This window comes from Corythoichthys intestinalis, chromosome 5, assembly GCF_030265065.1.
Source record: "Corythoichthys intestinalis isolate RoL2023-P3 chromosome 5, ASM3026506v1, whole genome shotgun sequence".
Classification (NCBI taxonomy): domain Eukaryota; kingdom Metazoa; phylum Chordata; class Actinopteri; order Syngnathiformes; family Syngnathidae; genus Corythoichthys; species Corythoichthys intestinalis.
The window spans coordinates 23790784-23805603 of record NC_080399.1 but is presented as its reverse complement, the minus strand read 5'-3'; the positions used below and the strand labels follow the sequence as shown (position 1 = coordinate 23805603).

The 14820-nt window shown below is 38.1% G+C and overlaps 3 protein-coding genes across 4 annotated transcripts; 1 reads left to right on the top strand and 2 right to left on the bottom strand.

Moving 5' to 3' along the window:
* The first annotated feature begins 1485 nt into the window (after positions 1 to 1485).
* Positions 1486 to 12638, top strand: kti12 (KTI12 chromatin associated homolog). Its single transcript, XM_057837791.1, has 9 exons — positions 1486 to 1695; positions 2571 to 2622; positions 2698 to 2750; positions 2862 to 2917; positions 2990 to 3069; positions 3164 to 3323; positions 3408 to 3470; positions 8035 to 8105; positions 8269 to 12638. The coding sequence occupies exons 1-9, from the start codon at positions 1545 to 1547 to the stop codon at positions 8408 to 8410; spliced, it is 828 nt and encodes a 275-aa protein (XP_057693774.1). The 5' UTR covers positions 1486 to 1544; the 3' UTR covers positions 8411 to 12638.
* Positions 7616 to 10168, bottom strand: ch25hl1.1 (cholesterol 25-hydroxylase like 1, tandem duplicate 1). Its single transcript, XM_057837790.1, has one exon. The coding sequence runs from the start codon at positions 10153 to 10155 to the stop codon at positions 9316 to 9318; it is 840 nt and encodes a 279-aa protein (XP_057693773.1). The 5' UTR covers positions 10156 to 10168; the 3' UTR covers positions 7616 to 9315.
* On the bottom strand, positions 10842 to 14709 carry si:dkey-24l11.2 (uncharacterized protein LOC100034462 homolog). 2 transcript variants are annotated; one of them, XM_057837788.1, is made up of 12 exons: positions 14580 to 14709; positions 13532 to 14139; positions 13222 to 13281; positions 13092 to 13144; positions 12883 to 13027; positions 12341 to 12705; positions 12021 to 12249; positions 11828 to 11942; positions 11499 to 11616; positions 11313 to 11424; positions 11122 to 11234; positions 10842 to 11055 (listed from the first exon to the last, which is right to left on the bottom strand). In XM_057837788.1, the coding sequence occupies exons 2-12, from the start codon at positions 14126 to 14128 to the stop codon at positions 10989 to 10991; spliced, it is 1974 nt and encodes a 657-aa protein (XP_057693771.1). In that variant the 5' UTR covers positions 14129 to 14139; positions 14580 to 14709; the 3' UTR covers positions 10842 to 10988. The 2 variants fall into 2 exon arrangements, with proteins under 2 accessions (XP_057693771.1, XP_057693772.1); XM_057837789.1 differs by lacking the exon at positions 14580 to 14709 and adding an exon at positions 14297 to 14534.
* Between the last annotated feature and the right edge of the window lie 111 nt (positions 14710 to 14820).

The window sequence follows — 14820 nt, the reverse complement described above, 5'->3', positions numbered from 1 at the left end:
TGATGTTCATCACTACCAATTATGGAAACATAATGGAACTTAAATTTAAAAATCTGAATTCTGAACCAACATGTTTTTATTCCCTTCCATTTAATTTTACACTAATTTACTGTGCAGTAAATAATAATGCATGCAAATAAATGAATATAAAAGCATTAGGCATTTTTGTATTGAGTTTTTTTTTTTTGACAATAGAATGATACAAAATCAACTACAATGCTGTGTTTTGAAATGTGTTTTAATTAATAAATTATCATCAATGAATAATATATTAAACGTGCAAATTTGTGCAAAATATGTTTATTGATCACATTCTGTCTTGAGAATTTTGTCAATAGAAATTATTGCAATAATTTTGTTGCTGATGTGTAAGATGTTTATTAAATATGTATGCCGGAAAACACTTAGATGACTTAACTTGAAGTTCCCCTCTGAGACCCCAATTTGGCCAAATTTCAAAATTGTCCTATATGCATGTGTGATACATCGTTCAAAAGCTTAAAATCTTGAAAAATTTTGAACAGGAGGGCATTTAAAAAAAAAAAAAAAAACCCTAAACCCTAAGTCGATGTGAGTTAGGTGAGTGACTTACCTTGTTTCGATCCAAAAATTCTATGTCGCAGTTCTCAACGGGTGTCAACACACAGCTGTGAATGGCCACAGCCGGACTTTTTGGGGATTTTATGGGTGAAACACGGTCAAATACAAGGGTCGCGATGCAGAAATCGCAGACATCAAGGAGTGGTCGAGATTTTCTTGTTCAAATATTTACCCTTTTAAATGTTGTTGTTTTTTTCTTTGTTTGGATCGATTATTTATCATCCAAATTATCGGGGAAAATGCGACAGTAACAAAAAAAATACAATTAAGCGATGATTATGAGGTAGATATCTGTGAGCTATTTACAGACACTAATTTTTTCATTTGTTTAAGTTTAAATATGCGAGCGAATAATTTTATAAAGTTTGTTTTTAAACTAAATATTAGACATCAATTAATGATTCTAAGCTAAAAATTACAGATATTTTGAATAATAAATATAATTCTTTTTATGGCTGTGTTGAAACAAAAGCAGTTGCGCGGCGCTGTAAATGGGGGTCCCAGGGTAAAACGACAAATTAAAAATAGCTCGAGGCCTTAATGCGCCATGAAACTGCTATGGCAGCATATAGACATATTGTTCGATCAAACACAACAGTTCTTTTGGCTTAAAATACAGCTGTTTATTTTAACGATGGGTGCAAGAGCAGAAACTGCTTTTTCAGCCTTGTCTATTTTGCGCCATATGCATTATTTCAATGCAATTTTTCAATGTATGATTCAATTTTAAGAATTCATTTGATACTAATATGTAAGTGTTTATAATTTAACTGTTTAATTTTAATATTATTGTTATTATCATTATTATCATTCAGTTTTGGGGGATGTTTTTTTTTTTCGCGCTACCTGTTGGTCATAACAAAATGTTCAATGTCGTCACATCCGGGTCATAGTTAAAGAAACATGCCACTTGCGGCAAGCTAGTGTAGCTTTTCCAAGTAATCATGCCTTTAATAGTTATGTGTGGTTATCCATGCAGTGGTAAAACTCGCAGGGCAGAGGAATTAAAAGTGTATTTCGAAGAAACAACTGACCGAAAGGTTCACGTTGTGGGAGATTCGCCACTGTCTGTTGAGAAGAATGCCGTGTATGCAGGCAAGTTAAGCTAGCTGCATAAACCAAATGACCAAAAGATGTTTTTCGCTTAAATTGTCATACAGAATGACCTTTTACAAATCATTTATACAGCCGTTGGATAAATACATGTTTGACTAAAACTGTTGGGGATTTTAGTATTCGCTGCACTTCATGACACGATACACAGTACAGTAAATTATGTTTGACACAACTTCATTAGATTCAGCGGCGTAAAAAAGACAAATCTTTTATTTAACACGTATATTAAAGACCATGGGTGTGGCATTTGCAATTATTTGACTTATTAAGTCCATTAAATTATACAATTACTATAACTGCCATACTTAGGAAATGAAATAGCTATTCTTCCCACGTTACTAAAATAATACTCCAGTGCTGCAACAATTAATCGATAAACTCGAGTATTCGATAAGAAGAAAAAAGATTAGAATTAAATTTTGCTGCTTCGAGTATTCCTTTACCTCATTTCACATGGCTGAATCCAGGTACTCCCTGTTAAGACCAACATAAGCTAAGTTTTTGTCTGAGCTAATGTTTTTTAAGGCATTTGTAATTTAGTTTATAGGTATATTTAGACTATTTTTGTGGGAATATGTGTATGAACCATTTGTTAAGAGCATTGTTAAAACGTTAGCATTTTATAGTATTTGAACTAGTGGACTTTTGCTGTGTAAGTTAGCCAATTGTTCTTTTGTTGTACATAGATCCTCCTTCATTTATTTTTTATATCTTTTGAAGCTCAGCTCAGGTAATTTCATTTTCATGTTCCTTATCCGATTATTCGAACTAATGGTTCATCGATTAATCGACTACTATAATAATCGATTGCTGCAGCCCTACTCCACTTAATAACAAACTTTTGTATGATGCAGATTCACAAAAGGAAAAACAGGTCAGAGCTGCGCTGAAAGCTGAAGTGGAGAGGTTGGTGCTCCAATGATTGATATTAATATGTTTCATGATCTCTATCCTTTTAAGAATTGTGCATTTGTTGTTTAGGAAAGTCAACAAAGATGACATTGTTATTTTGGATTCATTAAACTACATTAAAGGTAATGTATTCATCACAATTGTATAAATTAATAAAATCTATATATTTTCTTAGCTCTATACAAAAGTAAAATAAAAACCTTGCTATTTGTTTCCATTTTTAAACATTACAGGCTACCGCTACGAGCTTTTTTGTCTCATAAAACATGTACAGACACCACACTGTCTCGTAAGTATGAGTGCCTAATTGAAAAATTAAAAAAACATTTTAAGATTATAAGTGAAAATGTTTTTTTTTTAGGTGTATTGTTTGACATCAGATGATGTGAGCTCAGAGTGGAACACAAGCAGAGATGCTGAGGAGCAGTACATACAAGACATGTAAGTCATGACATGTCACACAGGCCTCAATATCTCATATGTTATTAAGCTAGAAATAATACAAATATGCTAACATCTGTCCTGCTGTCTGTAGCTTCAATGCATTAGTTCTCCGTTTTGAAGCACCAGATTCTAGAAACCGTTGGGACAATCCACTCTTTAACATTCTTCAAGATGACACGCTTCCATTTGAAGCAATCGCTGATGCGTTATTCAAAAGGAAAGCGCCGCCACCCAACCAGTCCACTCAGAGTGTAAGGCACGACACACATAAAAAATGAGCAAGGACATGGTAGTTTTGTCTGTGAATTACTCAGTCATGCTGTTGGTCTCTGCAGCAACCACTGTCATCTGCAAACTTCCTGTATGAGTTAGACAAGGTCACACAGGATGTGTTAATGGTATGTCTTTATTTTATTACTGTTTTTTCTATTAACTCTGCCAGTTGCAAATTTTTTTGCTACTTACTTACTTTTTGCGAGCTGACAGTACATGAGGCTCAAGCTGTTACCGATAGTTGTTTACGTTATAACAGAAAAAACATTCAATTTTAGTGAGGATCTGAAGTGAGTATGTCTTTTTATCTTAAAATGTTGAAAGCAAACATATGATGCTTCACAAATCTTTCACTTATTCTCTTACAGTTATTTTTATAACAATGTTCACTAGTTGAACTAGTGTCCTTTTCAGTGGCACATTTTAATTTGCCATTAAGGTGCAATTCACCTGAACAAAAGTTATGACTACTAAAGGGTACATATTAGGGCTGCAGCTATCGAATATTTTAGTAATCGAGTAATCGACTGAAAATTCTATCGAGTAATCGGATTAAACAATTATTTTTTTAGGTAAAGAGAAATTATAAATATACATGAGAAAAAAAAGACATTTAATCCAATATTGAACAATTTTCAGTCAATCAATGTCTTTATTTTCGATGTACATTGTTGAAAACAGCCAACAATTGCCTCTCAGATGTGACTAGAAAAAAAAACTCACTGCTTTCACTCAAAAAACTTCTAGCTCTTATTTAAGAAAAAAAACAATATTTCTTACCTAAAAATGTAATTACGCTTGATAACACACATCACTTGAAAGCTACGTGTTTTTCCCACGTGTTTCAATTGAATTTCCATTTGTGTCAAGCTATTTTTAATTTCCAGTTAAGTTTTAAGTTAGTGTAAACTGTAAGTACTGATAGGATTTTGAGTTTTTGCAGTGTTCAAAATAAATGTATGATACCTGCTGTATTGGAGCACATTAGGGACCAGTGTTACTTGGTGTTTTATTCAGCAATGACTACTGAGCTAAAACTGACAGTTAGCTTTATTATTAAAGATGTCTCGATCGGGTCCGATCACGTCATTTTCAAAGTATCGGAATCGGCAAAAAAAATATCGGAAATGCCTTTTTTAAATATATATATATCTTTTAATTAAATCGTTTTCTAATTGTATTTAATGCGTTAACGGCGGTAATTAATTTTTTAAAAATAATCACGTTAAAATATTTAACGCAAATAACGCATGCACTGCTCGACCCACTCACGCATTGTCGCGTTCAATCTATAATGGCGCCGTTTTACCTATATATAGAACTAAAACGCAACATAAAATGAGTAGAGAGAATTTTGGAAGCCTTTGGCGCTTTTTTTTTTAATTGGCTAAAGCCTTACAATTCCTCTCTCAACAATTAGAAATATCGTGGGTAGCAATGTGGGGAGGAAAGGTTGTAGTTGATTTTTTTCATAACACCCTATGTTATTTCCCAACGCAGAGAAGATATATCATTTGGTGCCACTACGCACGGTCATGGTTGCACTTCCCATCATGCATTTGGGCAGAACAGTTAAATGGCTGCAGTATCATTTACTGAAAGCTCAACAAATACACTAGATGGCAATATTTAGTCACAATATACAAAGTCACATTTATCCTTTAAGAATCAAGTCTTTCTATCCGTGGATCCCTCTCACAGAAAGAATGTTAATAATGTAAATGCCATCTTGAGGATTTATTGTCATAATAAACAAATACAGTACTTATGTACTGTATGTTGAACGTATATATTCGTCCGAGTTTTATTCATTTTTTTCTTAATGCATTGCCAAAATGTATACGATCGGGAAACATTATCGGGAATGATTGGAATTGAATCGGGAGCAAAAAAAAACAATCAGATCGGGAAATATCGGGATCGGCAGATACTCAAACTAAAACGATCGGGATCGGATCAGGAGCAAAAAAAACCATGATGGGAACAACCCTATTTATTATGTTTTAATTTTACACCCTCATCACTCTACAGCGCTGTGTTTTTACAGATTAAATAAAGCCTGTTTATAAGACACGTTAGCCACGCATCGACAGTGGTCATAATCAATAGAAACCTAGCCCTCCGAAGGACTAACGTTATGTGAGCGAGTGACAGTAACGTTATATTTATTAACGCCGAGAAGTCTACTGCTTAAAGATGGCGGCTGTTTACTAACGCTGCCCAGACGCGGCCGAGTCTGTCATTTCGCATCTAGTCCTAAATGCATGCGATATCTATGAGACGCATCGGACACTATCTGCTACCACACACGCATCATGCGGGCGTAGTTTTTAGCAACGTCGACGTAGTTTGTAGTGGCTGTCGGCTGCAGTAAGGTTTTTTTTTTTTTTTTATTGCTTCTTCCTCTACGCACGTGACGTCAGCACATTGTCCTGCATTACAAGTAGTCCGGGCAAAACGTGATGCTTAGAGCTGGCAAAATTAAACGATTCCTCGAGGTGAATAAAATTACTCGGATCAGTTTATAAACTTGAGTGACTCGAGTTCCTCGAGTATTCGTTTCAGCTCTAGTACATATAGCCAATTTACCTCTTTGAAGTTGGCCCCCCATCAGAAGCAAATTAATAGAAAAATTGTCATTCATTTGTGCTCTTTCGTGCTGCAAATGTTTCCGTTAGTTCTATCATTTATGAGATATTAACTATTCTCTTATAAGTCAATCTGATGTCAACCAGGCCCCCATTTTGATTAAAAATGGTGTATCGTGTATACTACGTTTGTGTTGTAAAAATTTTCATATGTGCTGCTATCGGTTTTGAGATATTAATTTCGAGTAATGACGTCACACAGCCCTCCATTTATTTCAAAACGGAGCCAAAATGGTGCCACTCGTTCATGCTACGTTTGTGCTGTAAAACATTTCATTTGTGCTGCTAGTGTATCGTTTTACAGATACAGTATTGATAATTTCGAGTCATGAAGTCACTCGCAGCTTTTCCGTATCCAACTCCAGCGGCTGTCGGAGTGTACCAACTGTCTCAATAACAGAGCAGTGTACCAACAACTAGCGCAAACGTTGCACAAACAAATGGCAACCCTTCGGGTCCATTTTACAGTAAGTGGGGGGGCTTGCACTCGAGATTAATATCTCAAGCCCCCCATTTACTGCAAAATAGGCCCAAAGGGGTTCCATTCATTTCCGCTAGTTGTTGGGACACCCCTCTATTATTGAGGAGTTTGTACGCTCTGTCAGATGCGACAGAGGGGCTGCGATTGATGTCATCACTCAAAATTAATATCTCAATATCTATAAAACGATAGCAGCACAAACGAAAATTCTTTCAGCACAAACGTTGCATAAATGAATGACACCATTTCGGGTCCATTTTGCAATAAATGGGGGGTTCTGTGATGTCATTGCTCGAAATGAATATCTCTATCTCAAAAGCAGCACAAACAAAACTTATTACAGCACAAATGAAGCTTAAACGATTGACACAATTTTTAGCCATTTTTAATCAAAATGGACTAGTTGACCTATAAAAGAATTGTAAATAACTATTAAACGATAGCAGCACAAACGAAAATTCTTTCAGCGCAAATGTAGCATAAACGAATGGCACCATTTCAGGTCCATTTTGCAATAAATGGTCGGCTGCGTGACGTAATCACTAGAAATTAATATCTCAAAAGCCATAGCAGCACAAACTAAACTTTTTACAGCACAAACCAACTAACAAGCATAAACAATTGACACCATTTTTTCAAACTCACAAAATATTTTTACTGACAATTGACTGTCTATAATTGGTAATATAATGTTTAATAGGTTTAACATTCCAAATGTTTGACCGAACTGGATGATGAAAAATGTTAATTTACACACACAGCACAGGATATTCTTTGATTAAAATCCGAGAAACTAATGACTCTTATTGGAAAAGGGATAGGATTTGGCCCAATTGTTGCATGGGTGTACCCCGCTTGATGGGAGATTAAAATGTCAACTACAAAGAAAGGAAGTGGGCGTAGGCAATTATGTTATCAAGGTTAGTTGTGATTCCTTGTGTTGTATCCAGGCAGAATAGGCTTAATAATCAAAAGTTTCAAGCACAGGTAGATGTGGAGACATTTATTGGCTGCTAGATGATGAGTTAATTCATGTAATTTGTAAAAGCATGTGTGGCATTAGGGTGAAGGGGGGAAATCAAGTGGCTATATTAAAGGTGACACGTAGAAAAGCCAGTTGAACACTGATGTTACACTGCTGTTTGTTCTGTAATTGCTTGTAAGAGTGTTTTACAACAAAGATGCTAAATGAGTCCACTGTGGGAGAATCATTGACTCATGGCTAAATGGCTTGTTTTTAAAGCAACTTAATTATATTGTCATTCCATCTGTCTAGCTAGTACAATGAAATTGTACAACAAGCAACATTGTTTTATGTCATGTTGTCAAATGTTTTTTTTTATATTTGTCACGTCACGTGTAACTTGTTTTTCTGGTTGAATTAATCACAAAATTTTCCTTGCAAGTAAAAAAAAAAAAAATCTGACGAACTCCTCATAGTGGGGGGGGAGAATCGAATGGTTCGCTGGTTGCAAGGTTCCACTCTGTTAGTTTCTTTAATATATTTGTATTGTCATTATTGCTGGATGTTTTTATGAATGTATTTTATACCCTTTGTAGGCCATTTTTAATGCACAGAAGACAAGTGTTCCTGGAGATCGCATTTCTGTTCCAGGAGCGACAGAGAAAATATCCTTTTTCTAAGCAACTTAACTCACTTTGACATATTTTGATTGACATTTCAATTGTCGTGAGCTCATGAGCTGAGCCTACCCATTCAATTTTGGAGATGATTGGATGGAAAAAAAAGGGGTAACAAATTGAAATGCAAAAGTCTTTAACTTTGTCAAACATCGAGCTGAACAGGAGCGTCAACATGGCCGAGCTTCGCAAATTCCGGCGCCAGTTCATCAGCTACAGCAAGATGCACCCTACAGAGAACACGGGTCAGATTTCCAACATGTTTGTACAGTATTTAAATAGGAGTCTCCATTGATGAATGTATGTCACTCATTAAATATTTGTATTTTTAAATTTGGAATATTTGAATGAATTATTTTACTTAGTATCATTTTAGGAGCAACTTATTTTTTTTGCTGAATGTTGTTTCTTTTACTGCCTTCTACAAGTCGGTCATGAACATTTGGTCCGAGTAAAGCCCCCTTCAGTACTTTGCTCAGGAACAAGACGTCCTTCATTATTTTGAACAATGTACTTGACCTGTACACAACCTTCTAAAGCCTCTGTTTTCCCCCCGTCATCAGGAAAGTATAAATATTTATACGCTTGTAAAGATTTGGACTTATGTAAGAAGATCATGAGCAAAGGGAGTTTGCATGCTGACGTTGTTGGTAACTGCACTTTTTTTCCTACTGGAATGAAGCTTGAGCCACCAAATGATATACAGGTATAATGATGAGTGCTATGATGTCTATTAATATGGGTACGTGTACATAACATCTGAAATTTTATTACTGTATAAGTATGAGCTACATTGATTTTGCAGTATACAACTGTTTATCAGTGGCATACTTTCATAGTTAATATAAATAAGTGGTTTAGTTGGAAATGTTCCTTCCCATTTTTACATTTTGATAAGGCTTTGGCACCACAAAAATCTGTTAATTAAGACAGGTCACTGTATTGTGCTTTTGATTTTACCCTGAACATGTATTTATGTATTGAGTAAATAAATTTAAATACATATTAATCACTGCAATGAAATTTTGATTGGTGTTGTTGCACACAAATGATATAAACAGTTGATTATGTGCAGGTTTTTTTTCCTAACATGCTTACAGTGGGTCATGTAAAGGCCCTGAAAGTAGGTATTATTTCAGAAGTTCGTATTAATTAAAAAAAAAAAAAAAAACACTTAAATGGTCATACAATAAACCACATTTATTGCCTGTCAATGTTTTTTTCCCTCTTGAGTGGTACAGCTGTCCCAAAGATTCTGTCCCAGTGACTAAAAAAGGGAGCGTAGTTGCTGTTTGGTTTCTGATGGTGCATGTCATGAGCAGGCGCTCCTCCCAAAAGGCCGAAAGGCACCAGGCGATTGAGGCCCCACGGGAGGTCATAGCCAATGTGGTCCTCCACAGACATCCCAATACTAAGCACGGTGACGCACCATGTAGTCAGCGGGTGACACTTGAGCAGAATTGGATCCTGGTTGCTCCAGAATCCCACAGTCATCAGTTCCGGAATGCTGAGCTGCTCAGTGGACCATGAGAAGGGAGCGACATATTCGTGGTGTATGGCATGGATGCAGCGGTACAGCTGCACATGTTTGTGGTGTATGACATGCCAGATGTAGTACTGGGTGTCAAAAACTAGAAGAAGAGCCAGGCCGTCAATGAAGACCTCACGAAGTGATGGCGCTTCTTGAGGCATCACCGGCAGAGGTAAGATGAACATGCTCACCACCACACTTGGCAGCACAAAGAAAATGTGATTAAAAAGAGCGGTCCGGAAGCTCCTTACCATCATTCCAACTGTTGGTCTTCTTCCCGGCTGGATCTTGTACTTGTAAAACAACGGCACCCTATCTCCCAGCAGGTCCATGACTGCAAAAGGCACACTGAAGAAGACATAGCTGGAAAAGGCAAGCAGAACCAGGAATAAAGGAGATGAGATGTAAGGCCGGTAGTGCAAAAGCAGATGGTCCCAGAGGGGCTGCAGGAGATTATCAGAATGACTGTAGGTGAGAAAATGGAGCGGCCCCGCAGTAACATTTAACATCTTGATCACAGTCCTGCTGCTACTGGATGCTTGAGCCTGGAAAAACCCCTGCTTTAAATGTGGAGTTTGGCTCAAAGAGCCTTAGTGTCAACACGTACAAGCCAAAAAGATTAACTATTCCAGGGTTTCCCTAGAAAACTTGCAAAGCCCATTGGTAGAGAAGCTCACTAGCGGCCCACTGTTTTTTGGGAAAATGTTGACAATTTTTTTTAAGGACTATTATGTGTTATTATAAGCTATGTATTGAAATTTTCTAAATGTTATCCTAAGGTACAGTCTTCTCGAACAAAAATTTAATGCAATCCCACGCAATGACAAAATGCTGGGATAGATTTGTTCACAACTTGACCATAACGCTTCGCCATTGCGCTTTCAAACTTAGTCACCATACATGGTCATAATGCCATAAAAATTTGTAAACTTTACATACATAAGTTATTTTTTAGGGCGACAGTTTTAGCCTGGACGGTGGGGGGCAAGAGCCTGGTGGCCTGCCAAGCTCAAGGTGAGCACTTCAATGAAAAAGCAGTGCTTTGAGGAAGATGCAGCAATTTAAATGAGGGAAGTGATCTATCTCAAAGTTAGCAAGGATGGTCCCAAGTTAAATCAATGTGGTTACTAGCAGTGTAATAGTAAATCAGCCTGACCAGTTGAGACAGCATAGGTTCAGGTCCTACTTAGTGACAAATGTAAATGAACTGATCTGTGGAAATGAGGAGAGAAACAGTTAAGAAGTAACTTTCCCAAAGAATCATCATTACAACATGATTTATTGGAGGAAATCAAACTCATTGAATTCATGATTTTTGTTTTTGCATGTTCACAAATGTGAATTATTTCTTTTCACTGGCCTTCTTCGAAATCGTCTTGTTGGTGTTGGCGTACTTCTGCCGATCATTTCTGCAAAGAACAAGACAAATTTATCCCCTGCTTAATGAATCATTTAAATATTGACATTTAAGATACCTTGACATTTTGATTTTGCTCCTGCAGCCCAGTCCTCCTTCCCAGTGACTGGTGTGAGCACCTCTAGTCATCATGCTTCCACAGCTGATGCAAGGCTTCCCGTTGCTATATGGCTACAAAAACAACAAAAATATTGTCAGGGGGTAGATCTTCCAAATGCGGGTGTTCCAGCATCATCACGCCATCCGTACCTGCTCTTTGGCGCAGTACCCACAGATCATCCTGCTGGCGAGCTCCATGGGATGGTCCTGGTCTTCATCGTGGCACACATCACAAGGGTAAGCCCGGCCGCAACACGGAAATCTTGATGACACGCATGATTAAAATGTTAGTCCTCTTCCCATTAAAAGTGACAATACAAAGCACAAAGGTGGTACCTGAGCCAGCGATGGCTCTGCTTGTAATGCTTGCATGCTCCTTTTTCTGGTAGTGGCTTCCCCTTTTGAACAGCTGGATCTCTTATCGTTTTCAAATTGACAGTACCAGCACTTGAATCTGCACCCACACATAAAATATATTTCAGACCATGACCGATGCTTTCTGCAAAACTGGGTGGGAGAATTGAGCTCGGTGGCTTTTGTGTACAATACAGCTCTTTCACCTTGTGTGGGCAAATACTGGTCAGACTGTGGTTGTTTTGTTTCTACAGTATCAGAGATTAAACCTTTTCTAATCTGCTAAAGGGAGATTGTAGCTGTGCTTTCACCTGTTTTGTTGCTGCGTGGCTGAATGTATTGGAATCTGGCACTCTCAGCCAACAGACTAAGCTTGCCGTGGCAGTTTTCACAATTGACCTCCTTTGTTTGACCATAGCATAGGTTCTAATGAAACAAACCAAAAAACAGATAAATCATTTTTTTTCCCTGCACTGTTATGATCTTGAGGTTAGGTGTCTGTACCTGGACAAAGCTTTCCTGGGAACAGCTGAGGCAGCCCACATTGAGCTGACAGTCTTGAAGCACTAGGTCAGAAGGAACAGCATTTTGGAGGTCCAGGTACCCCAACACGTCACTGTAGTGGTGCAGCATGGAGGGTCTAAACGCAGCGGTTATTCGTGCACTGCACTTTTCACAATTAGCGGTGCAAGCAGTCTTCCCACTTAGTGTCAAGTCTGCCGTAACCTTGCACCTGCCCACAAATAATTATTTTTTTGGTGCTGTACTAAATAATTTTAAATTGTTTAGTGAATCAATGAATTAAATTATGAATTATTAGTGACCTGTTACACCGAAGACAAACAGTGATGTTATGGCCGACCACAGTAGCAGTGTTTTCTCCCAGCGTTAAGCCAAGCAGCCTCACTTCGGTGCCTCTACGGACTTCGCTGATCTTAATGTTCTCCACCAGGTGAGTGGCTTCCTCATCATCATCACCTGCTCGCTGTTTTTCATCAAAACCTGCGACACCTTCTTCTATGTCACATTTAGTGATTCTTGCTACATTGCCAGTCTCCTCCTCTTCCTTCACAGTGTCAGAGTTGGTTTCACATGAACTATTGTTTGTTTTTTCACACACTGTTGCCTGCAGATCCTGGTAGGGAATGAACTGTAGCCCGGCTTTTTCTACAGCAATGTCCTTTTTCAGCTAAGTGCAAAAAGTAGAAAGATTCATTAATTAAAAATGTTACCTGAAAATTATTGCACATGTTATTTCTTTCGAGATATGATCAAATGCTAACATACAACAATAGGAATTAGGGCTAAAAATGAGTGAATTTGCAGCATGGACATTCAAATTTCTATTATTTGTTCAAGCCCCCACCAGTCTGGCTCCCTCCGTAAAAAGCTTCTCCAAACTGCGGTCGAGCCAGCGGAGAAAAGGCCGGAACAGCAGCTCCACTTTCCCCAGGAGTTGATTGGTAGCATGCTTAGCCTGAAGCCATTCCAATGATGACTGCTGCACATGCCTATTGAGACATGGTGTGACATTCAATAAACCGAAAACACTCATTGAAAAGTTACTTTCAATACCTTCCCATTACTCGAGGCAGCTCCTGGTCCAATGGGATATCAAGGGTGAAAATCTAAAAAGAAGAAAAATACTAGATGTTCATTAAGTCATCATTTCATTGTCCAATAGCTTTACAGGTTTGAAACTTACCTCTTGTGGATAAGTCTCTGGAAAGCTCACCATGATGTCGATTTCTTTCAGATCAAAAGGCTGGGGAAAAAAAGCATAATAAAGGATTTACAAAGACTTCAGAAATCAAAATAGTCTGAATGGGATGGGGATGCATGTGACTCAACTTCTCATAGTTAATATGTTTTGCTTTTTAAACCACAAAGAGCAGCTCCTCTGCTGGTTTCAGCAGTCATAGAACCCCATTATGACTTAGCGAATGTCCTCATTAGGTTCAACCACATATCCTTCCACCTCTTAAGGATTCCGAACTAGAAAATTTCATATTCACCCAGTCTGGATCAGTGGCTTCCACAGTGGCTCTGTAATATGTAACCTTGCCGTCACTTCGTTCTTGAGTTATAAGTCTGTCTTTGGGAAACCGCTTCTTCAGCTGCTTGATCTCAGTGTCCCGTAGCTGCACGATAACATCCTCTGTCAGCTCACACAGTTTGACCTCCTGGAGGACATTTGGCCGAGGTGCCGGTGCTCTCTTTTGCACCAAGCCATTCTTCTCGTTTGATTCCACTTGGCCACCCAATGAGGGAAGCTGCGGTGGATGCCAGAAGCGACACCTGTCCTCCATCGTGCAGTACCCTGACAAAAAGTAGCGGCAGGCACGTCGTCCGGCACCTGAAGACGCCCTTGGTTTACCAATGAGAAGAGGAATTTGCTCTATACCACCCTCGTGATCAGCAGAGGGAATGTCAGCCTGGCAGGAGGGCATGACTGCTTCTTTGTGATCAGATGACAAATCAACTCTTATGTGTAAATATCTGCACTTGGCCCCAAAGTTGCAGCGTCTTCCTTGAGAGAAGAATCGACACAGCTTCTGTGTTTGACGGAGCTCCTTTGGTTCACAAATCTCCCCTCCATCACAAGTCTCCATTGTTGTCACACCTTAATCAAAACATCAGCAACATTTTGTTAAATCACTGCCTAAGTTCAAACTTTATTTTATGGCCATGAATATAGCTTTATGACTAGTAGAAGCCAGGGCAAAGTGCGGCAATCAGGTTAAAATGTCTATAAATAATTTACCAACAAGTCTACTTACTAGTTTTTGGGCAGACTATTGGTAGATGGTGATAGCATCTATCACTGATTGTCAAGAAGTCCCCACTCTAGAGCTTTATATAAGAACTGATGAGATTTATCATTCTTAAAATAAAAACTGAGTGATTGGGTTTTAACTATTGTACCCCTAAATCATTTCTACATTCCTGTAGCAAGAAAACATCACATCGCATCAAACACACCGTGTAGCTTGCGTCAACTTTTAGTCAGTATACGAGTCAGTTTCTATCGTATCAAATAAGAAAAACGTATGTAATTCTTACCGTAAATGAAGTGTCAAGTATATGTGCGTCAAAAACGTCAAGTGCGCGACGTAATGACGTCATATGTTTTCTTCGGGATGTCTGACTGGACACTATCCCTAAAGGGAAGATTGTTTAACGCCCCCTGCAGCTTGGCTGTATGAAATGTTTCTATAATAGGACCCTGAACTGACTAGTTGTACGAAAAATATAGCTCTTGACATTCATTCCCGTTAGATTGTCAATAATGTTACTTAAAGAA